The 23,450-nt window shown below is 49.5% G+C and overlaps 5 protein-coding genes across 5 annotated transcripts; 3 read left to right on the forward strand and 2 right to left on the reverse strand.

Annotated features, from left to right (window-relative positions):
• Positions 1–41: 41 nt before the first annotated feature.
• INS49_004644 (uncharacterized protein) lies at positions 42–2,186 on the reverse strand (the record flags this gene model as incomplete). The annotated part of the gene is made up of 4 exons (XM_043165432.1): positions 42–45; positions 1,457–1,561; positions 1,597–2,067; positions 2,119–2,186. 4 exons carry the CDS (start codon positions 2,184–2,186, stop codon positions 42–44), a joined length of 648 nt encoding a protein of 215 aa, XP_043018147.1.
• Positions 2,187–6,013: 3,827 nt separating this feature from the next.
• INS49_004645 (uncharacterized protein) lies at positions 6,014–7,432 on the forward strand (the record flags this gene model as incomplete). Its single annotated transcript, XM_043165433.1, has 1 exon — positions 6,014–7,432. The coding sequence occupies one exon, from the start codon at positions 6,014–6,016 to the stop codon at positions 7,430–7,432; it is 1,419 nt and encodes a 472-aa protein (XP_043018148.1).
• A 509-nt stretch (positions 7,433–7,941) lies between these two features.
• Positions 7,942–11,675, forward strand: INS49_004646 (uncharacterized protein; the record flags this gene model as incomplete). Its single annotated transcript, XM_043165434.1, has 4 exons — positions 7,942–9,140; positions 9,192–9,649; positions 10,127–10,307; positions 10,673–11,675. The coding sequence occupies 4 exons, from the start codon at positions 7,942–7,944 to the stop codon at positions 11,673–11,675; spliced, it is 2,841 nt and encodes a 946-aa protein (XP_043018149.1).
• Positions 11,676–11,954: 279 nt separating this feature from the next.
• On the reverse strand, positions 11,955–13,278 carry INS49_004647 (uncharacterized protein; the record flags this gene model as incomplete). Its single annotated transcript, XM_043165435.1, has 3 exons — positions 11,955–12,589; positions 12,654–13,011; positions 13,069–13,278. 3 exons carry the CDS (start codon positions 13,276–13,278, stop codon positions 11,955–11,957), a joined length of 1,203 nt encoding a protein of 400 aa, XP_043018150.1.
• Positions 13,279–14,141: 863 nt separating this feature from the next.
• INS49_004648 (uncharacterized protein) lies at positions 14,142–16,237 on the forward strand (the record flags this gene model as incomplete). Its single annotated transcript, XM_043165436.1, has 6 exons — positions 14,142–14,229; positions 14,365–14,703; positions 14,780–14,828; positions 14,900–15,436; positions 15,499–15,635; positions 15,756–16,237. 6 exons carry the CDS (start codon positions 14,142–14,144, stop codon positions 16,235–16,237), a joined length of 1,632 nt encoding a protein of 543 aa, XP_043018151.1.
• Between the last annotated feature and the right edge of the window lie 7,213 nt (positions 16,238–23,450).

Here is a 23,450-nt window from a genome sequence, read left to right on the forward strand (position 1 = left end):
TTAGCTATAATTATTTTTATATATAATATATTAAAAAACATTTATCTTAATAAACTTATAAAAAGGCTAAATACTTTTAAGGATTTCTTAAAAAATATATAATTTTACTTATAAATTTATAAGAATATTTATAAGTTATTATATAAAGTGTATATAAAAAAAATAAATAATTAATAATAATAATAATAATATAATAATAATAATAATAATAATAATAATAATAATAATAATAATAATAATAATAATAATAATAATAATAATAATAATAATAATAATAATAATAATAATAATAATAATAATAATAATTTAATTTATATAAAGTTATTAATATATATAAAATATATATATAAAGCTTATTAAATAGTATATAATTTCTTTATTTATTATTTATATTAAAAAAATTATGTTTAAAGTTAAATTAAAATTAATATATTTCCTTTTCTTTAATTAAAAGCTTTTACCTTACTTATTATTAAGATATATAAAGTTAATTATTTTTAAATCTCATAATAAATTCTCTTTTGCTATTAACTCCTTTAAAGACTACCTTTCTTAATAAGTAAGTCTTTATAATAGCTTAGGTTAAAAGTTATTATTTTTTGCTAAAGGGCCGTGGCTACTTTAATATAATATTGCAAAGTTATTTTTATTAATATAAGGCCTTAACGTAAGCTAATTAAGGGTTATTTAAAGCCTTTTAATTTATTAATTTAGCTCTTTTTACCCCTTATAATAAAGTATTTAATAATTTAATATTAAGGCTTATTAGCTTATAACTTATTATTTATTAGCTTTAATAAGGTTTTTTAAGTACTTTATATATAGCCTTTTAGCTAGCAAGGTTGCAAGGGGCTAGCGTAGTTAAGGGGAAAATTCCTAAAAAAGGTTTTAACGGCCATGGCAAGGTTTAAACCTATGCCCTTCATGGAGAAAAGCTAAATGCATAACTAATATGCTATGCAGCTATAAATAATTAAAAGTTTCTTTTATTATAATAATATAATTTATATTTTTCTTATATTTTTTATTTATTTATAATTATTATAAAATATAACATAATAATTAATATAACTTTTATAATAAAGTAATATATTATAATATATTATATACCTTAAATTGCTTCCTTATTTACTTTAATAAATATATAATATAAATTAAGTTTAAATTAAAAGTTAATACTTTTTATATTTAATAATAAGGGTATTATAAAAATAACTTATAAATTATCTTAATATTTTCTTTTAATAAAATTTATTTTAAAGAGCTATTTATAATTTTCTTTAAAAAGGGTATTAACAAAAGGGATATATATTACTAAATAGGAGTTATTAAATGGGGATAAGGTAATATACTTTAAAACCAGCTTAGCATGCCAACATGCCCTTTAAAAGGCAAGCTTATTTATCCGCTACGCGGAAACAGCACGGCGTTAAATACTACTTACTTACTTACTTACTTCTCCATCTCGTTGATGAAGTGCTGTTGGTAGTGGACGGGCACCGTCATGTCGGCCGAGGCTTTGATGTAGGCGACTGGAATCTCGCGCCAGGCAGCGTTCTCGCTTGCATGGTACATGACATTTCCGTGCCAGCGGACGAAACGAAGGTCTTCATGTAGGCCTCGACCTCTGCGTCGCTGGGGCCGGGGCCGATCAGCAGGGTCTTCGGGTCGCCGCTGACGCAGGTACCATCGTCAGCGAAGTGGAAGGCGATTGGGACCAAGTCCATGTTGCCGAACTTCTCGACCTTGTCCATCATTGCCACTCCCTCGGGGACGGCGAATGCCGCCATGTAAATCAGGTGCGAGACGCCGCCCTTGAGGCCCTTTGCAGCACGCGCATCGACGCCCAGCCCGTAGAGGGCGTTGGAGATGACCTGCCCGCCGTAGGAGTGGCCAATTGCTGCAACAGACCGTCCAGCCCGCACCAAGCTCTCCACGTAGCTGCGTATGAGCGCCGAGTCGTCGGACAGTCCGGCGTTGGGCGGGCGGGCCTCGTTCACGGACAACAGGCGGGGGCAGTGCACCTCGTAGCCAGAGGCCTCGAGGGCGCTGATGAGCCTCCCGTAGCTCGTGGGGGTGTGCCAGCCCCCGTGGACGATGTGTTGTGTTCAGGTTAACCAAACGTCTTCAGCGCTGAGTTTGCAGGTGATGCGTACGATGATCGTGGGTCTAACCGTGGTAGCCATGGTTGAACAACTCGAGTCTTAGGAAGTCGGGATACTCGTTAGCGTTGGGTTCGGACGTCGTCGAGGTGAGGGATCGAGGGGCAGGAGCGATCCTTTTGAAGTTCTTGGACAGGTGACGTTGGTGTTGGTAGATCCACTCTTGAACCAACAGGAAGCAGGAGACTCGTGGCTCGTTGGGTCGCAAAAGATGAGAGTACTTGCGTGAGGCGCAGTCTACTGGTAAGCTAAAATGCGGGGAGCTGGGCAACCGAAAGAAAGAAAGGAAGGGAGAGACTGGGCTGAAGTCATTGCTTCAAAATCTCAGTTGAGCAGTCTGTGATTAAGGGTGATAGGTGCAGTCAATGGGGGCAAGTCACTGTTGTTGGTGATTGAATTCAGCCAGTTAGTGTGGAAGCCGTTGTGGAAGCTGTTTGTAGCTGTTGTGTTGTCGCCAGCGCAAGTAAGGTGCACTTTGAGTGTAAAATCTCACTAAATGTTGTAATCGAGCGAGCATGCAAAACTACCTAGGTAGTGTAATAACTCTTTTTCATCTATGAAACTGGTTGCAGTACTGGCTGTCTCTGGTCATCATAGATGGCGCCTTGTGAAGGCAGTGTGCTTCATGTAGATACTGCGTTTGCCTCGCACGTACCGCGTGGGCTGGACGGCCGCACCTCGGATCAGACAAGGGGCCTGTGCAGGGGTCCAGTGTCAGTCGTGGCCCTGCACCCACCGCACTTAACCCCATGAGTGTTAATGCTGTGGGGAGGAGGTTCGGGCCGCCGTCGGGACAAAAGTTTCCACCGAGCCACCGAGCAACTGCCGGATCTAAATCCGGCCCCAGTCGCGTGGTGAGAAGCCTGCACGACGAGATATCACGCACGGCTCTGCTGGACAAGGCCGCGGCGATTGTTGATTGCCAGCTTATATATATGAGAACGGATATTCGCTGTAAAAAGTCTATATTGGTCTCCTCTCTTATCATTAATTCATAGAGTCTTAGACACTAGCAGCCTTTTATGTTATCCGGTCTATCCTTGCCAGCATGTGGTACCCCTCTAGATGCACCGCCTGACTTGACTTGATAGACTCTCCACATAAAGCCAGAAATCCGGCTTGGAACATACTAAAAAGTCCGTTCCGGTTGTACCGGACCCTCACACTTACTCAGGATTTTAATTCACTCGGGTGTCCGCGGCAACGGAATGAAAATAGCCGTGGGGCCCTACGTCCCCACAGCAGCTTTGCAATTTAGTCTGTGTCTTGTTTTCAAGGTTTGAATTGAAGTTCTTGGATATGGTAGAGTACATTACTGCCAAGCCAAATGACCCCTTAGCTAAATGAGTAGTTACACCATTACAATAAGAATACACTTAATAATTGCATACTTAATTTTAATTATAAAAACTTAATTTATATATAAAAAAATGCTAAAGCTTATCTTTATAATACTTAAATATAATATAGTTAATTTATTAAGGATTTAACTTATAAAATTACTTAAACCTTTATTATCATAAAAAATAAGTTTTATAATTACTTATTATATTATTAATATTTATAAATACATTATTTAAGTCCTTTTAAATATATTATTTTTTTAAAGATAAAGATTATTTATAAAAATATTTAAATAATTATTCTTATATTTAAAAAAGGCATTTATATTAAAAAAGTATTTAATAGCATTTTACTTAATTATTAATTAACTTATTATTATTATTAAATTAAAGGCTTTTTTTAATATATAAATGATTATTAATATAATGCTTATAAGTATTAATACTTTCTTTAAAGCATTATTTATTATTATAAAAATCTTTTAAAGGTTAAAGAAAATTATTATGGTTATGGGCGTGTTATAGGGGGACAGCAGCACTGGGCACGATAGGCACTATGGGCAATTGGCACTAGAGCACCGGCAGGCAAGGGTCACGTGCGGCAGCACGTGACCACCCCCAGATAGTCTATAGCCAGAGGGAGGTTCTGCAGCCTACGGCCGCAACCCTCCTTCCTTCTATATAGCCGATTCAAATACAACCAGTCTGCTATCAACCAATGTACGTTAACCCAGCTAACAATTATATTAATATATAAAAAGCTTTTTTAAAAAGCTTTTTATAATATGTTTTATTAATATAAATGTTTAAAAAATTTAAATAATTCCTTATTATATAATTAAAATATATATAATATATATATAAATAAATAATATATAATAACTTTTTTTTATTAACTTATGCTTTAAATATTAAAGAAGTTAATATATTTATAATTAACTTATTAAAAAGAAAAGGCTGCTTTTTTATATATTTTAAGTAATAGTTTTAATGAAAAGAATATTAATTAATTAATAATAATAAATTATTATGGGCTCGGCCCCAAAAGGGCTGCAGGCTGGCTAGCGCCTTCTCCCACAAGCTGCAAAGCAGCAACCTTTTAACCATTAAGCCAAAAGGTATGTAATAATTTAAGCTCTCTTGAATTATCTAGCTAAATTATATAAGGCTTAGGCTTTTAGCCCAAGCTCATTATATAAATCTTTATTATATATTATTTATTTTAATTATAAATAAACTTATAATTAATTAAATTAATTAAAAATTATTATTTTTAAAGTAATTATTTCTTTAAAATTATTATAAAGATTAATTAATAGCTTTTAATAATAATACTTTAAAAATAATAATTTAATTAAATAAATTAACCTTTAATATACTTAATATTAAAGTAATAAATAACTTAAGAATTTATTATTTAAATTAAAAATATTATTTATTTTAATATATTTCCTTTTAATTTAATTATTTATAATATTTAAAAACTCTTTTTAATATCTTTATATTAAATTTTATTTAAATAATACTTAAAGAAATATTAACCTTTATATAAAGTTAAGAAAAATAAGAAATAAAATAATTAATTAAAATTTTTTAATACATATATTATTATTAAAGAAAGTATATAAGTATTTTATAAATTTATAAATTTATATCTTTATAAAAAATAATTAATACTTTCTTTAAATAAAATTTATTATTAAATTAATTACTTTAAATAAAGTAATAGCTTTCTTTTATATTTATAAGTTTTTTAATAAGGTTTAATATTATAAAGTTAATATGATGGGCTTGGGCTAAAAGCCCAAGCCTTATATAGTGTGGCTAGATAATCCAAGGGAGCTTGGATTATTACGTACCTTTTGGCTTAAATGGTTGCTGCTTTGCAGCTTATGGAAGAAGGCGCTAGCCGGCTTGCAGCCCCTTTAAGGCCAGCCCATAACAGTTAATTATAAAGAGTATTTAATTTAACTTTGTATATATTAATAGCTTTATTAATCCATATTTAACTTTAAGTAATTTCTTTTAAGGTAAATTATAGCTTAGCTTTATAAATATTTAAAGTATTCATGTTAATTAATTTATTAAAAATGGGAAATTCTTTTATAAAGAAATTATTAAGAAACGTTGGATGATGATAAGGATAAAGAGGGGGTAATAATATATTTGGCTAAGGGGTTATTTGGCTTGGCGGTAATGTACTCTATATTGTGTGAACTGATATGATGAGTAATCATTTTTCCCCCGGCAGAAGTTAAGCAAGCTACACCGGGTTCCACAGTGACGTGCTGTCATGTTTGATATTATGGCGGTGTTATGTTAATACTGGTAGTGAGAGTAGGAATCGGGCTTATTAAATGGCCCGGGCACCCGAACGCTGTTATAAATATTGATAGATGAAAGTAACTAGTAGTCATTGATCAGTTGACCGCAAATTACTTTTATCTCCCTCGGTAGGACTATACGAAGCACATTCTTCAGTAAGACATTGAAGTTTAGATCACCAGAATGACGGAGAATATTTCAGCCGATTACCTTGTCATTGGAGCGGGTGCGATGGGAATTGCATTTGTCGACACCCTGCTCACCGACACCAAAGCAACCGTCGCAATTATCGACCGCTGGCACCGTCCCGGCGGGCACTGGAACACCGCCTACCCTTTCGTCCGCCTGCACCAGCCGTCTGACTACTACGGCGTCAACTCCAGACCCCTCGGCGAGAACAAGATCGACGAGGCCGGCTGGAACAAGGGCTTGCACGAGCTGGCAACCAGCGACGAGGTGCTGGCCTACTACGACAAGGTGCTCAACCAGACCTTCCTGCCGTCCGGCCGGGTCGCCTACTACCCCAAGTGCGACTATACGGGCGGCGGCGAGTTCCGTTCGCTTGTCAGTGGCAAGAAGTTCAGTGTCGGAAAGGAAACGCGAATTGTCGATGCCACCTATATGCGGGTCAAGGTCCCCTCGATGGCTCCGCCCGCGTACAGCGTTGCGCATGATGTGAAGCTCGTCACGCCCAACGACTTGACCAAGATCTCTCGGCCCTACGCCAACTATACCGTCGTTGGCGCTGGCAAGACTGGTATCGATGCGAGTCTATGGCTGCTGGGAGCGGGCGTCGACCCGTCGAAAATCACATGGATCATGCCGCGCGACTCCTGGCTGCTTCCTCGCCAGTTCGCCCAGCCCAAAACGCCCATTTTCGCCGAGAGCATAGAGAAAGCCAATAAGCAATCAGACGAAGTGATCAAGGCTGCCACATCTGTACCCGATCTTTTCCAGCACCTGGAGGCTTGCGGCCATCTGATGCGCCTCACGGACAAGGTTTGGCCCACCATGTACCGCTGCGCCTCGGTCTCCACTGCCGAGCTCGAGGCGATACGCAAGATCTCCAACGTCGTCCGCCTGGGACGGGTGCGCCACATCGGCGCAGACGAGGTGACCCTGGAGGGCGGCAGGTTCAGCCCCGTGCCCGACACGCTGTACGTCGACTGCACGGCCGACGGGCTCGAGAAGCGGCCCGCGGTGCCCGTGTTCAGCGGCAACACCATCACGCTGCAGGCGGTCCGCTCCTGCCAGCAGGTCTTCAGCGCCGCCTTCATCTCCCACGTCGAGGCTGCGTACGGCAGCGACGACGAGGCGCTCAAGAACGAAATCTGCCGCCCCATCCCGCACCCCAACTTGCCGCTCGACTGGCTCGTCACCCGGATCCATGACTACACAGACACGATGCGCTGGTACGCCGAGCCCGAGCTGGCTGCCTGGCTGGCCCAGGCGCGCCTCGACTGGTTCGGAAAGTGGGCCCCACCGCTCCCCGAGGACCCGGAGGAGCGGGCCGCGGCGGGACAGGCCAGGGTCGCTCATATAAAGGTGCTTCGCGGCAAGCTCCAGCAGCTTATTGACGAGGAGAAGGCGGGCGAGGCGTAAGCATTAGATTTAGCTCTCAAGGCTGTCTTGAACGGAACTTTGGAAAGAGACATGTAGAACTGTAAAATCAGCTCAGCAGACATAATATATGAGGCAAACCAATGCACGCACCTGAGGGTCGCCCAATCAGACGTAAAAACGTGGTGAAAACACAGCCCGATTGCACCGGCCAGGGTCCTGCCAAGAGAATCGACCAAGTCTTTCTTAGCTTTGATTGGCCCGGTCCCTTGTGGCACCACGTGCTATTCCACGTCTCACTGTGGGCATTATGCTAGGCATCTAGCTAAAATCTGACTGCCTGCATATATTAGGTGTTCAGTAACGAAGCCTGGGAACTGTCGCGCTCTTGTTGACTTTCTCTCTGATTTCTTGGCTCGGAGCGAACTATCCCAGTTAAAAGGACTCTTGACGCATTCATTGCACTATCATTTGAGTGATGTGATCACAAATTGCCGGTCTCACCTCAGTCCTCAGGGATTTGTCGAGGAGCCGGCCGACCACCAGGCAATATGAGCTTTGGGTTCAGTGTTGGTGACTTCCTCGCCGTTATTGGGCTTGTCACTCAATTGCGGAAGGACTTTGCGGATGCCCCAAGCCAGTTGCGCGACCTATCGGCGGGACTCAAAACATTCTCGACTTTGCTGCAGGATACGGAGGTCGACCTGACTGCAAATGAGCTCGATTTAAGACAACATGAAGCGCTCGAGTCTACCTTGTCTAGCGCACAAGAGTTCCTCAAAGACCTTCAGAAGTTCATTGACAAAAGCAAGGAAATAGCTGATTCTGCAGGTTCCAAAACCCGGGTCAGCCTCAAGCGCACCTGGAAGCGACTCAGTTTCGACCAGCAAGAAGTGTCCAAATTCAGACATCAGATAAGCTTAATCATCGCAGGACTACAGATGTTCAGCTCAAATGAGGTGAAGCACAATACAAGGAAGATAGCACGATACGTCGACAAACAAGAACATAGAGACATATTGAAGTGGCTTAGCGACGACGACTTCAACTACCACAGGAATTACCAGAGCCATTTGGTTCGCAACCGCCAAGCTGGGACCAGAAAATGGCTCCTGGACTCGGATGAGTGGAGATCATGGCTGAAAGTCGGTGGACAAACTCTGTACTGCCCGGGGATTCCAGGTTCTGGCAAGACGTTCACGACAGCCATGGCTATCGAGAACATGGACAGCCTCTCGGAGGAGCACGGCTGGGTCTTTGCATACGTCTTCTGCAACTACCAGCAACGCAAAGAGAACATGTGCGAGATACTCCTGCGCAGTCTCCTGCGGATGGTTCTGGAACAGTCACAGGAAATATCCTGTGAGATTCAGAGCTGGCCGACCAGTAACAAGGAAATCAGCATCGATGAGATCACGGAACAGTTGCGTGTCTCGGTAGAAGGGTGTTCTCGTGTCTTTTTCATGGTTGATGCGCTCGACGAATTAGACCTGTCTCAAGACTTTGTCTCATATCTGTTCGACCTCCAGAGGGCCGCTGGTGTCAACCTCTACTTCACATCACGAAAGATCCCACAAATCCGGATGCTCTTCGACAATGCGATGATTGTCCCTATCAAGGCGACAGAGCATGACGTCGGAGTATACCTCGAGAACCAGATGAGCAAGCCACACGTACCCAGCTTCGTCCAGAGCAATCAAGCATTGCGGGATGAGATCAAGAAAACAGTTGTCAACGCTGTGGGTGAAATGTTAGTTGATTCTCGACCTGAGCTTATATGCTGCGTACTGACACAATTTAGGTTCTTGCTTGCTGACCTGCAAGTTACCCAATTGATGCAGAGCAAATCGACACGGCGGCTCCAGAATGCACTCAAGGCCATCACTTCTGGCACATCGACGTATGAGTCAACGTACGCAGCTGCCATGGATAGGATCCAAAGTCAGGACGAGCGTCTATGTGGGCTTGCGACGAATGCCATCTCAATCCTCGCATACGCAGAACGACCGTTGCTTGCTCCGGAACTGGTCCACGCGCTCTCTGTGGACCTAGATTTCAACGAGAGCTCAGGCACTGAGCTTCACAAAACAGGGGACTTACAGTCCATGAGCGACAGTCTCGGAGTCTACGACCCGGACCTTATGCCCACGATCGAGGATGTGATAGCGGCTTCCGCCGGTCTGATTGTGCACCAGCCTGATTCCGAGATTGTGCAGCTTGTTCACAAGACCACCAAGGAGTACCTGATGAGCGAAAACGGTAGACAGAAATGGTTTCCACAGGCGCAGTTTACAATTGCAGCTATCTGCTTGATTTATTCGCAAGCGTTCGATGGCACTGGTGACGCTGCAGACTGTCCATTTCTCGATTATGCTCAGAAACATTACGGTCATCACATCATGGCACAGCAAAGTCTGGAAAGGGGGGAAGGACCCCTACTAGTCCAACCTCCGCTTGAGCCTGCTTCAGCTTTAAGTTCGTCACTTCACCAGGCCCAGCAGCTCATGGATCAGATCGGCCTCGCTCGAATGGCTCAAGAGTTGGGTCGAACGGAGGATGTTCTTATCGTGGCGTGTGCAACAAATCAGCTGAATCTAACCCGTGTGCTACTTTCAACGAATCAGTACACGGGGTCCCCAGAACGGCCAGAGGAAACAGACGCAGGGTCACTGTATGCCAAGGCAGACTGTGCCATTGATCGGGCATTGGTGGCTGCGGCGCGACATGGTCATTTAGAACTCGTCGAACTCCTGCTCAAGTATGGTGCTAGTCCGATGATAGAGGGCAAGAACACGGAGTATAGCTCTTATATGAGCTTGCTCGCTATCGCCTCGTCAAGTGGACACCACAACATCGTCTCCTTCTTTCTAGAGTGTGGCGATTATACCATGCCCATGATGCAACACGACGAGGACGGGTAAGTCATGCCTTGAGAATCTAAAGAGACGATACTTGTGTAAGCTAAGCCTGTGACAGATTCCGCCTTGATGCTCCATTCCCGCGCATATTTGGTGAGCACTTCTTAGCACGCTCACCTGTGTGCAACGCAGCAAAATCTGGAAAGCGCCGGTGTGTCAAAATCCTATTGGACTGGATTGGAAATGAGACCAATTCGAGTGGCCAAGGCACAGATCAAGAGCGGATTCTTGAAAATGTCACCTTGTGCGCCATGGCTGGATCCCATGTCAATGTGCTCAAAAAGCTTCCTCGACTCAGCAGCACTAATATTTCGAATATGCTTCGTGGCCTGGGAGACCCACATTTACTCTTCACCGTAATCAGATGGAGCTACATGAGTGATTCGACGTGGACCCCGGGGCCGAATGCTGTGGCGCGGTTCCTCCTGCGCAACTATACTTTCGACTTGTCTATTCGCGACGCCAGCGGCAAGAACGCGCTCGCTCTGGCAGCAAAGCAAGGCATGTATAAGGTAGTCCGCCTGATTCTGGAAGAACGGGAAGACTTGCTTAACTCACAGGACCACTCCGGTCGGACACCACTCTCATGGGCCACAGAGCGACGTACGAGTTCGGTCAAGGAGCTCCTAAAATACGAGGATATCCAATCGGAGCTCGCGGACGACAAAGGTCTCGCTCCGATAGACTATGTGTTGCAAAAGGATTTGTCCGCTGAGGACAATCCACTAAGGCCTGGGAATAAGCTGCAACTGCTGCCGCGCATGATTCCCTTGCTAGAGCACCAAATCAACAGGCTTGATCGTCACGGCTGTACACTTCTTCACATTTTGATCGACACTTCGTATTCAGAGATATCCCCTTCCTGGGCCGAAGATCATGAGCATTGGGAAAAGCTAGAGCGCTATGAAGGCCGAAAGATTTTCGAATGCCGGGAAGAGTGGGAACACACATGGAACAAATCGCGTCACCTAAGGGACTTCGAGTCCTACTCTCCAAAACTCAACGTGTCCGGCTTCAGAGCAGCACTTGATGCTGTGTCTGTGTCAGCTGCTGAGGTCGGCTCCTCGCCTTGCAAGTGCGGTATTGGTACAATCTTTCTGGCGATCTCGACTGAGAATGTGGAGGTAGTCGAAGTCTTGCTAGAACTCTATCCCGACCTTGTCAATGATCAATTCTTTGATGGCAGTTCGCCTCTGGACCTGGCGAGCTGTATCCGGGATCAACAACGTCGACGATCCATGATCGACCTTATTTTAAGCAAGGACTCGATCGTTGGAACACACAAATCCGATACGCCAACATCCAGCATCAGCGAGAGTGATTCAGATGATTTAGAGCAGGATTGGGTCTCACAGACCTCGAGCTAAACCAGAGACAAGAGAATCATACAACGAGCGAAACTGATGACGAATAGCTCGTCTCCAGAGCAATGCTGTGGCGACTCGAGAGTTTGCGGAGCGGGTGTGAGAAACGCAGTCTCACTTTGCACACTAGGTGGAGATTAGCGGGTAGAAATAGTACGGCACCTGTGAGAGCAAATGGGGTATAGCAACAGCAGGCAAGCGCCCGGGGCCGCGAACGACAACAATGGCTATCAAGGCGCCAATCTGCAGCTGCATCCAGAAGTGGCGACGAACAACTTATAATTACTGTCTTTCTAAAGGCTCTTGGACAAGGCCAAGGCTCTCAGCCATTTTGTAGAACATCAGCTCATCAGGGAGAACATGTTCAGATATTACTTCCTCCGACCCAGGTACCTCCTCCAAGGCGACCAACACCTGCGGCTTAACCACATGCACGTGTTCCCCGTACTCTTCCCCCGTAGGCTGGATGTGCTGGTACCGTAGCGCCGGCGTCATCACGCACAGTTTCGTCAGGCGCTTCTTGATCTCGTCCATGGAAAAGCGCGTCTTGATGTTGTCCAGGGGCGCGCTGTGCCCCAGGGCTTCGAGGGTGCCGACCGGCTTGAGGTCGAAGTCCTCTAAGTTGTCGTAGAAGTCGTCCTCGCTGCCGGTGACGCCATCCAGCTCGAGGGTCCAGATGTCATCCGCCTCGGTCATGATGTGCTCGTTGAGCCGGACCGCGGCGGCGAAGATGGCGCGTATGAGCTCCAGCGCCCTGTCCTCGGGGAAGGGCCTCGCGAACACTTGGAAGGCCCGCCGCAGGTCCTGGCTTAGTTCTTCGATCTTGGCGGTCCGGTGTGATTGGACCCAATCGAAGTCGGCGGTTCTGAAGATGGCGGAGAGGGCTTGTCTGTGCCACAGGCGCCTGGAGTATAGTCCTTGATGGGAAGTCAGCGAGCCGACCTCTTGATGTGTTGGTTCATTGCACATGTTACCGCTTACCAAAAACGGGTGGCTTGGCCTGAGTCATGAGGTAGTCCATCTCAATGAGATTCTTGATATAATACGTCGCATTCTGGCCTTCGCCGGAATAAAACTCGATTGAGGCTTCGTCCGAGAAAACGTTCTGCACCAGGAATCGCCAGATGTATGCGGTCCAGACATCAATAACGCACGTGTCAGGATCTACAGCAGCCGCTTGGAGCTCTGCATTGTCGCTTATAGCTGATCGAAAGGCCTTTGCGGATCCTTCCCTCGACATAGCCCCTTCGACGCGATTCTTGTGGTCGCTGTTCTCGCGGATGAATTTGTCCATGGGCCCGACGAACGCTTCGATAGCGGCCTCGATTGCAGCGTAGAGCTAGGCCTTGTTTAGCACTTGTTCATTATCAGGAGATAAAGGTATGTGTCACCGTACCGCCCGGACCTGTTCAGGCCTCAGTACGCCAATAGTTTGTACTCCATACAGCACTGCAACTCGGTCGGCTAGATCTTTTTGACTCTGCTTTATGTCCAATATTTCCTCCTTGATAATCTCATTCTCGATTATTAGGGCCTCGTTCCTCTTCTCCAAGTCCGCGTCATCTAACGTGACCTTTTTGATGTTTGGGGTCTTGGGCTGGGACATCGTAAGAGATACGCTTTGAATTCTCGTTCTAGTTGGCAGGCATCTGGTTGTGCATGAGGAGTCCCTGCACTTGTCTGCGCTTCTGTAAATTATTACGAAGGAGCTCCATTTAGCACCGACGAATCTCCCCGTTTTCGGCTCATGTGAGGTAACCGCGGTGAAACAAATACGGAAGGCAGACAAAGACGTGTGCTTGATCTTGCGCCCGTTCCGGAATCGACAATGCAGTTCGATTGACAAATTGATAACAAGGTGAGTACTCATATAGAATTGTCAATTGCCTGGCTGTTCATTTGTCCCTGTTACCTGAAAATCTAGCGCTGAATTCTTATCGTTTTAATCAAACAATGACATTGACATCGAAATGCACGTAATCCCACAATGATTGTGAACTCTATATGGCTTCCAAATCCATTTGTCTTCATGCCAAAGCTGTGTTTCGCATAGGCGACTGGAAATGTGCGAGAGGGTGGGAACTACTGTGGAGGCGACGAGACATGTTGGCTTCCCTCGGTCGCCAGTGAAGCTGGCAGGCTGTACGGCGCAGCATCACTCCCTGGTGTCTTTGTTGCATCTGCAGGACGCTAGTCTGTTCGTGGAACCAACAAGATAATATCCCATGTCAGGTCACATCGATTGCGGCTAGGCGTCCCAATCATGCCACGCGTTAATTTGAGCACACGCAGTTTAGTGCCAACAGGCACCAACAACTGAGAATGCCGAGTATGGCTGGCGAAGAGCGCTGACCCTGCGCCTGGTACTTTTGATTTCCATCAGCCTTCACCGCAGAGAATCCATTTGAAAAGGTCATCCACAGAGTCCAGCAACAATATCGCTCCAATAATCCACTTCAGCCGGTGACCATGTCACGGTGGCCCTTTTCATCTTCGTACCCCGAGGTCTCGCCCTCGGTGGTGGATGGGAAGACTTATGACTACATCATCGTCGGAGGTGCGCTATGTTGATGGAGATCTAGCCCTGTCCTGTTTCAACCTGATTACTAGACTCTGACGCTTCTCTGAGGTGGCACGGCGGGTTGCGCGGTTGCTTCGCGGCTGTCCGAGGATCCAGACGTCTCGGTTCTAGTCCTCGAAAAGGCCGCTGTCAAGGACAGCCTTCTGTCGCGTAGCCCGCTCCTGAGCCAGAATTTTCACTTCGGCGATAAGCTCCAAGTGGTCAGTGACCGTTTCCCCGAGCCTTCGCCGGAAGCCAATGGCGACAAGTTTCAGCTCTGGACGGCTGAAGGCCTGGGTGGAGCGTCACGGATAAATGGAATGGTGATGACCCGAGGACCACCCGCAGACTATAATTCCTGGGCTCAGGACATGTCTCTTGATGACTGGGCATGGGAGCGTGTCGAACCGTTCTTTCGCAAAAGTGAAAACAACATCGGCCGTCCCGACTCTCAGGCGAGAGGCCACGATGGTAAGCTGTTCACAAAGGCGCGCCTTTGTCGCCGTGTTTCGGTCCAGTGACACTAACTAAAGTCCAAATTTATTAGGCCCTATCAAGATCAGGCAATTCAAGACAACTTTCGCCTGGGGACCATAGTAGGTCTACTTTCCATCTCCCGTTTCCATTGAGCCCCCAATTAGACTGACTTGTTTTTCTCCTTGAAAAGCATCGAAAAAGCCGCACAGGCCGTTGGTCTCCCTATCGTCGACGATGTCAACGACCCCGCCGCTCCGGCCATGGGCTTTTACAGGCTGGACCAAGCCGTCGATGAGCGGGCGGAGAGGAACACGTCGTACCAAGCCTTTTTGAATGAGAGCATTGCCCGCAAGAGACGAAGCCACCTGACAGTCTGCACCGGCGCGTCAGCGTTGCGTTTAAAGATGGATGAGGACGGCGGCTCTGTGCGTGGGGTTTTTGTCCGGCCAACCGGCATTGGCAAATCCACAAGCGATGTCTACGTTGAGGCGTGGCGGGAGGTCATCGTCTGCTGCGGCGCTCTCAAGACTGCACAGTTGCTCATGCTCAGTGGCATTGGACCCCGGGATCAACTGGACGCGAATGGCATTCATGTTCTCAAGGACCTACCCGTCGGCCGATTTCTCTCTGGTCATTTTGCCTTTCCTATCGCGCTCGAGTTGCCGAGACGAGAGACGATGCACATGTTTGAGACAGCAATCTACGGGCTTTGGCACATCTTGCTCTGGTTTCTTTCGGGACCGGGATCATGAGTAGCAACTGCATCCCAAACACGATATTCGTTCGCAGCGGGGCCATTGACGACAAGACCATGGCTATCCAAGAACAAGATCCCGAGTCTGATGGCAACAGCCATTCAGGCAGCAATATGGATATCTCACAGCCGCGAAACATACCCGACATAGAAGTCATGATGTTCGCAGTCAGTGGCTTCAAGAGGCGAATGCCTGGACGTTCACTGTTCACATTCTACCCTTGTCTTGTCCAACCGCATTCACAAGGTCAGGTCCAACTAGCAGACTCGGACCCGCTTTCTCACCCCAAAGTTACGCACCCTTTGCTCCGCAGCCAACAGGACTGGCCCGTCGCGCGGAAGGCAATCCGCTTCTCGATGCGTCTCGCCCAAGAGTTCCAGAGATCAGGCTACCCCCACCCGGCCCTCACCGCCTCCGCGCCCGGTAACGAACTGGACAAGCTCGCTGAATGGGAGGCAACGGCCGAGGTGGAGCGCTCTGCGGCAGCCGCGCCCGGCAAGGCATCTCGAGAGTCTGCAGCCTCGGCGTCATCAACCCCTGCAAAGACTTGGGACACTGTCACGGATGACGAGATTGACCGCTATATCCGCAGTGTGGCCGGCGTCAGCCTCCAACCCCAGCTGTACCTGTCGCATGTCCAACGATCCGCAGTCCGGGGTCGTCGATCAGCGTCTCCGGGTCCACGGGGCCCGCAGCTTGCGCATCGCGGATGCCAGCGTGTTTCCACGTATGTTGAGCACCCATACAATGTGGCCGGCGATTATGGTTGGTGAGAGGTGTGCGGATTTCATCAAGAAGGACTGGAGCAAGTGATGGCGCTTGAGTCTAAACTTGCTGGATGTGGGTGTAGGATTGATAAAGAAGATGTGATGGAATCGTATTGTTGTGTGTAACTTGCTAATATCTTTGTTCATTTGATAATGAGTAAATGTGGAATGGTTTAGGAATTCGCCCATAGTATAATTCGACAGCCTAGATCTAGTAGTTGAATTTCCTAGGTCATAATAAAATGAGTACTCATATAGAATTATTATCGTTTTACAAGAAACATACCAAAGCCCCTTTCTTCTTCTCTCCACTGATTTGGCCCAATCAATTGATGAGTAACAAAATAACAACGAATTAAGAAACAAGGTTGCGTGTATCAGCAATGGTTGAGATCTGATCACCGGATGGGATCCAATCACAGCTCTAAGCTCGTAGTTATGTGTTTGCAAATTTTCACAGGACTGGAAATAAGCTCTTTCCAAGTCGCCTTTTCTGATCATCAGCTAGCAGGTCTAAAATGGCAGATATAATCATCGACACCATGTGTCACTCTGCGAGAGCGACGAAAGACCCGTTTCTCGCCATTGAAGTGCCAGATTTCTGCGTCCGACCGGGGAGTGGTCCCCCTAGCTCTCCAGTCTACGAGTTCGAGTTTCTTCTGCATGCGACCAGAAGAGGACCAATGAGCCGCAAATACCCGGCCACATCAGTACTTCACCGAAGACTGATATCAGATGTCTCAGTTAGCACTTGGCCTTGCCCGTGACCAGGTCTGCAGAGCCCCCGGGATCCAAATCCGAGGACATCAGCCAGCCAGCTCCCCCAGCGCTGCTTTCATGGCGCTTGAGCCGAGACGGAGCACTTGTCCCGCCGATCGTCTTGACGTCGTCGAGTGACTGAGAAGTAGCAAGGCGGAGACAAGTCAGGAGCCTCCTCCCAGGGCAGGCATGGGACATTCCAGTCGGTCACAAGCAATATCCAGCAATGCCAAAAGGGGAATCCCGACGTCAACCCACTTTTCGAAAACCCCCACGGTTCCTCGTCGGCACCCATTCTCCACTCCCACAACCACCTCCATCTCTCCGAGGGTAGTGACTCCGTCTCAGGCGTACAGGTACAAACAGGCCCAGGGCGCCGGATCACCTCGCGGCAAAGCATAACCAGCTAGGAACGTCATCAGCGTGTTTTGCTAGAAGACCAGCAACCACCCCGTCCCGGCAGGCTGGCGATCCTCTCTCGGCGCATAGAAGGCGCGCGGCCACGTGAGCCTGCCCTGAGGAGGAGGGGGGATGCGGGCAGCCCAACCCCCCCCCCCACTTTCACGGAGTGATCGTCATGGCCCTCGGGGCTAATGCGGCCTTATCTGCTTCTGTGCATCTTCCGTCGCGGCGGCAGCGTGGGGTAGAAATACATAATACGGGGGGGGGGCCCACTCGTATTCTCTGGGCCGGTGGCCGGCAGGCAGGCGGCTGCGGCGCGTCTGGGTCAGGTCAGTCAGGCCCGTGGGATGCGCGTCGCCGAGGGGGGAGGGGGGGAATCGCCGATGCGTGCGGCCTCCCAGCGTGGGATCGTGCTTGCATGCATACACATGCGCCCATCAACCGGCGATGTTTGAGAAGTTGCCTGCCCCGGGTGTGGCCCTGTGGGGCCGGGTCGGCAGCGGAGGCGAGGGTGGGAGAGGGGAGGAGCGATGAGACCCGGTCCTCGGAGACGGGGGGAACCGTTGCGGCATCATTATCAACACCACGTCTCTAGCGGGTGGAACGCCAAAGGAGATCGTCTCGCGGCGTGGCAGGCACGGCGGTGAAGAGGGTTGTCCTTTCGTCGACCGACGACAGCGACATACGTCAGGGCACAGTCGGAGGAGAATCTCCGCGGTGAGCGAGAGACAGGGACGGAGAGAAGGGCGCGGGGCGGGCGTGGAAATTTTAAGGTTTGAACCTTGCAGCCGCCATCGTGGCGGGCGCGCGAGTGAGCGTTCGTCCCTGGGTGTCGCAGCTGCGGATCTGACGCAGGCGGGCGAGTCAGGTCGCCGGTGATCGCCGCCACTCTGAGTCGAGATGGCAGGCGCTCTAACGCCGGGTGTTTCTCTTCTAGAAGGTCTGGGAAAAAAGTCAATCTCCTTTCGATTGTGCGATTTCTGGACTGATCATGACGTCGTGGTGTTGCTGGAATTCTGCGCTGCGACGAGAGTCATTCAGGGGGAGGGCCGGACGATGCGAGAGGTATCGTGACTTGAGGAACTCGTGTGCTTGAGCCCCCTTTCGGAGGTGACATAGATGGACTTGCCTATTATACCCTTGAAGGGGGTAGGCAGCCGATAATCCAGGGACCACGGAGGTACGTCGGTTCGATATCCAGAAAATTTCAATGTTTCGGGAGTCGCCTGGCAGAAATTGATCAGTGATAAGCCAGAAACCGGAGACCGAGTCCCACGAAAGTTCACGGCACCGGTCTCGACATCCCGCGTCTCTGGGCCCCGCAAACGCCAATAGCCGGCGCAGACAGGCGAGCGGACCGGCCTCTTGCCTCGGCTCGCTTCGGTTCGGCGGGAGCAGCAGGACCACGGGTGCGTGTGTGGGCGGCACCAAGCCACAAAACGTGGGAGAAACAGCACGCCGGCGCAGACCTGGGGTGCGGGTGATCTGCGCCAGCTGCGGAACGGGGTCGCACAAGAATGAACTGTTTCGTTTGCCAGTCAGGTAGGCCGGAGTGTCTCCGACACTGTAGTAGGCTGGTCTGGTCTGGTCTACACTACGTTACAGGAATGGAGGTGGGTGGACGGATCGCAGCCAGCCGAGCTTGGGAGGCTGTCAGTATCACAAACCCACCCCGCACCATCACACCCTCATTTGGACGGGTCCTATTCGAGGAGCGCACAGGGACGGGTTATCTATAAAAGGGGCAGCTGACCATGTCTAGGCATGTGAAAGGCGCCTGGGCCCCTTTTACGCGGCGGCCGCAGCGGTTTGGTGAATATTCGCGGGTGATATGGGAGTTTCTGATTCATCATTCCTCGACGTCCCGTGATGTGCCCGAGCGGTAGTGTGACGGCGAGCTGGCGTCTCCCTCACTCTCCCAGAGGCGGGCGGCGGCGATGTGCTGGCATTGATCGGAGGGAGGGGGCTGGTCTCAGCCCCTTTGTTTGACATTTGGGGTGAAAAGGGAAGGCTTTGCATACGCCGGCGTATTTGGCAGTGCTGTTTTTCGCGATGGATGGATCTACGGGTGGGACTGTCTGGGGGAGCACGACATTATTCGCGGAAAAGGTCTACAAAGCCCGCGCGGGCTTGCATCTTCCGCAAAAACGGGCCAGCAACCGCCGGAGGGTTTGTAGCCGGGCCCGGTAAACGTCCCAGCCCTCGGAATCAGTGGGGCCCCGGTTCTGCAGCCTGTGGTTCATCCTCCAGGCACAATATGCAAGATGCAGGCCATGTTTGTGATTGAGTAAGCATATACATGGCGATGTACCTTGATGTTGGGGAGCACTCGATCTATTCAGCCCCCAAGGGGTCCAGGCCCGATTCATGAGGGTCGCATAGAGTTTGGCGACGTCGATTTATCTCGCGCCCGCTGCACAGCAGATCCTCCGCGTGTCAGCACGTTGCTCTGGAAGGGGGCGCTAAGGATTCTAGAAGGAATTCGAAGCGGTGTGCATTGAGTAGGTGTCGCGAGAACAGACCGCGCCGCCCACTGCCCAGCACACCTACCCGACCGTAAAAAGTTCGAGGTTACCCCGAGCCATCACCGATCTGTCCTGCTCACCTCGGCGGCGGACGCGGCGGCATGGGGCGAGTATGAAGCATGGAACATGACGGTTCGCGGGCTGCAGCTGACCTGAGTCACGGGGGCAGGCGATTGATCCGGGTATATGGTGAGCCGGGAAGGCAGGGCAGCACCTGTGCGTCAGGAACACATCGGAAGCTCGCAGACGCTCACTCTCGCTGGCTCGAAGAAGCTGCACGGAACACCGCTTTGGGAAAATGGGGGCCGACTGGAAGCCAGCTGACGGGAGGTGGGTGCACGTTACGGGAGGGAGGCCAGCCAGCCGTATCCCTGCGCCCGATCGCGACTTGTTGCCGTCGCCAGCTCACTTCTCATATATCACATCGGTCCCAAAGTTCAATACGCGAAGTCAGCCACGTATGCCGTAACCTTGGGACGACCTCGGGACGTGTTGCGCGCGCGCCCGGGCGGGAGCGATGAATCGGGGTCTGGTGTGGTCGTACAGCAGGCGGCAGACATGCGACCGTGACAAAGCGGAGCGAACGGCGTTTTAAAATCTGACGTGAGGAAATAGGATCCCACAGGATCCGAGCAATCGCGGTCAAATCAGCCCTACTGTGTGCGGGTGCACAAAATAAGCTACAAAGGGTACCGATCGTGCCGCAGCGGTGGGTTCTAGAGTTGAGGCTCTTTTTTGTGGAGAGGGGGGGGGGGAAGAAGTGCGAGGCGTCGGGAGGGAGCACCCAAGGACCACGTGGAAATCATCATCATCCTACCCACTGCACCCGAATTTAGTGTTTAGTGTTGGGGCTTTAATCTCATCTCATCTCATCCCATCCCATATGCCCTCAAGCGCTGTCACGGTACTTCCTGACAGCCGACACGTGTGTGCAAAAAAAAAAAAAAAAAAAAAAGGACTGGGGACTGCGAACCAATTCCCAGGCAGCCGGGAATGGCATGCATCTGGGTCGCGGTCTTGTAAAGTGGTAATGATGCTGCTCATCTCAGCCCGACTCATGTCAGCTACACCGACACGAGCTGCACGGCTGCCGAAACGGGAACTCAAACACCGGCAATTGCCCGGCTGATCTCTGCGAAGCGTATCCTCGCGGCGTGGTCTTTGGGCGCGTGTCGTCCGAGTTGCCAAACCAAAAGAATGCACCTCGTGCTCGTATCTGTCTCGTGCACAGTTGAGGAGTCATAATATCACCTTGAGTTCTAATAAAATGCCTCACGGCTGAAATGGCGGCTAAGAAAAGTGAATCGGTTTCAGGGCGGCCTGTCTGTCGGTCGCAAGCCAAGGCGACGCCCAGATATCCCCAGGCTCCCACTGAGGGAAAAGGCGGGAGCTTACGTCCAGGCCCTGCAGCGGGACAGCGCTCGGCCGAAAGGCTCGTCCGGCGGCGGCGGCATCATTGCAGGCTGGAATGAGCAACAGTAGCCTTCTTGACCACGTAGGTACAGATACAGCTTGTAACAAGACTATTTTCAGCTGCCTCAGCTGCCGTCCAGCAGTGGCTTAGCTGAGCGTGGACAAAACAGGCGGCCAGGGCTGGGCTGAGCAATCTTGTCCAACGCCAGTCGACCATCCTGACGAAGCAGCGCGTGCTCGAATTTGCGAAGCCTGCAACAAGTTCCCATATTCCGGAATTGGGCGGTCTGCACTTGACCGCCGCCCCGTGGTCGAGTGGATGCGTACACGGACGGTCAGAGAAAAGGAGAGCGGCAGGACAGCACACCGTGCCGGTCCCCGTCACCGTCCTCACCGTCTGCGAGTCCGTCGGTGGGGACCCCCCGAGTCACATGCTGCCGACCCGGCCGGTGCATCGAATCAAGATTATCACAGCTTAACCTCCTCCCGGAGGAACCCGCTTACTGCTAAAATGAGGCTCGTTAGAATGCCGAGGTCGCAGGGGAACACAGAAAGAGCGGGAGGAAGATGAGGCGAAAGGTGTCAGAGGCCTGCCAGAATGTCGTCACCGCTGCCAGGCATGGACCTTTTACGCTGCAAATAGGCTACGGACACAGCACGTACGACAGTTAGACTACGCACAAATGCGGTATGCCCAGCCTGCTTGGCCTGTCCGCAGGCATTCGCCGTCATTCAGCCCCCCAGGAATAGCCCGCTACGCCACACCGCCGCCTCGGTACAGATTACGGTTGCGCTGTCGATCCTACACCCCAAAAGCGGCGGCGACCCGGGTGATCCCTCACAAGGCTTGACAGATCACCTCATCAGTGAGGGCAAAACACTCCAAAGCGTCTATGATCTGCTGCGGGATTGTGTTGCCAGCCCAGGGGCGTTGGCTGCCGTCACCCCAAGCATACCCCAGAGGGCCAGAGGGCCAGACTGCCACTGAGATCGTTGCCTCCACAGGAAAAGGGCTGACGGCTGCACAGTCAGCACCATCCTACAGCAGATGCGATGGGCCCTGTTTCTGACGATCAATACATGTACGGTCATGATTGCTTCACATGATGTTTCGGTCGCTCTCTGGATTGACGATTTAGGTCCCCGTGGACTTTGTCGAGGCCCGGAAGCCGGCGGGCTCGATTTGTCAAGACAAGACAAGGAGAACAATCTTTCAGCAGACTTTCCGTGATAAAGGAGATGGGTTGACCCGATGCAGGCGCCCGACAAAGATCGCACAGCAGAATCCGATCCGTAGAATACCGGAATCTGGGGAAAAGCTGGGACCCGCGGCACGGCAAAAGGGAGGCAGCCCCCCTGCCGAGAGTCCCGGCGGCGAAACCAAGGCCGCGGGCTGTCTGGCTCGGCTGCCTGTCAACTCTAATAACCACCTAGGTAACCATAATGGGCCCCCGATCATTGACCAGTGGGCAGTTACGTAGTACAGCCCGATAGCGTCATCGTTCCCCCAACTGCCAAGTAGGTGCATCTGGTAGTCTACCCCTGATTGTTTCCCATCTGGTTACCCAATGCGTGATGCCCTCACACCCGACAAGTCCGAGTCAGGACGAAAGAAACAGGGCAGGAACTGTCTCTCTTTCTCAGCTTCGTTGCAGGGATGAACAGCAGGCGGTCATCCACGCATATATGTCACTTGTTCCAACCCCCTCCAGTGACGACATGTTGGTCCGTGGAGAAACATTTTTCTTTCCCGATCTCGCCTCAACGGCTGGCAAACCAAATACCTACACTTACAATCGCCATTCAAGGCGGCAAATTCTACAATCCCATTTGCTAGGGCCACGTAAGTCTGCTCTGCTGGCCAGTAACTAGGCCATCGCCCACTTATCATACTAGGAGTTCCATCATTTTGTAATACCAGAGTATTTAGCAGCGCCAGGGTTGCGCCCGGCATCCTACCTCTCACGACCTCCGTCCACTTGTTCGGGCCGGCCGCGGTTGGGTGGGGAAAAAAAACAAAAAAGCAAAAAGAAGCGATCTCCGACAGAGACGGCGCGACTCAGAGGAGGCCTGCATCAACTCTTTGTGGGCGACGACTGTACCGTGACATCTCTTGGGGC

Source organism: Diaporthe citri (assembly GCF_014595645.1).
Source record: "Diaporthe citri strain NFHF-8-4 chromosome Unknown scaffold_12, whole genome shotgun sequence".
NCBI lineage: Eukaryota > Fungi > Ascomycota > Sordariomycetes > Diaporthales > Diaporthaceae > Diaporthe > Diaporthe citri.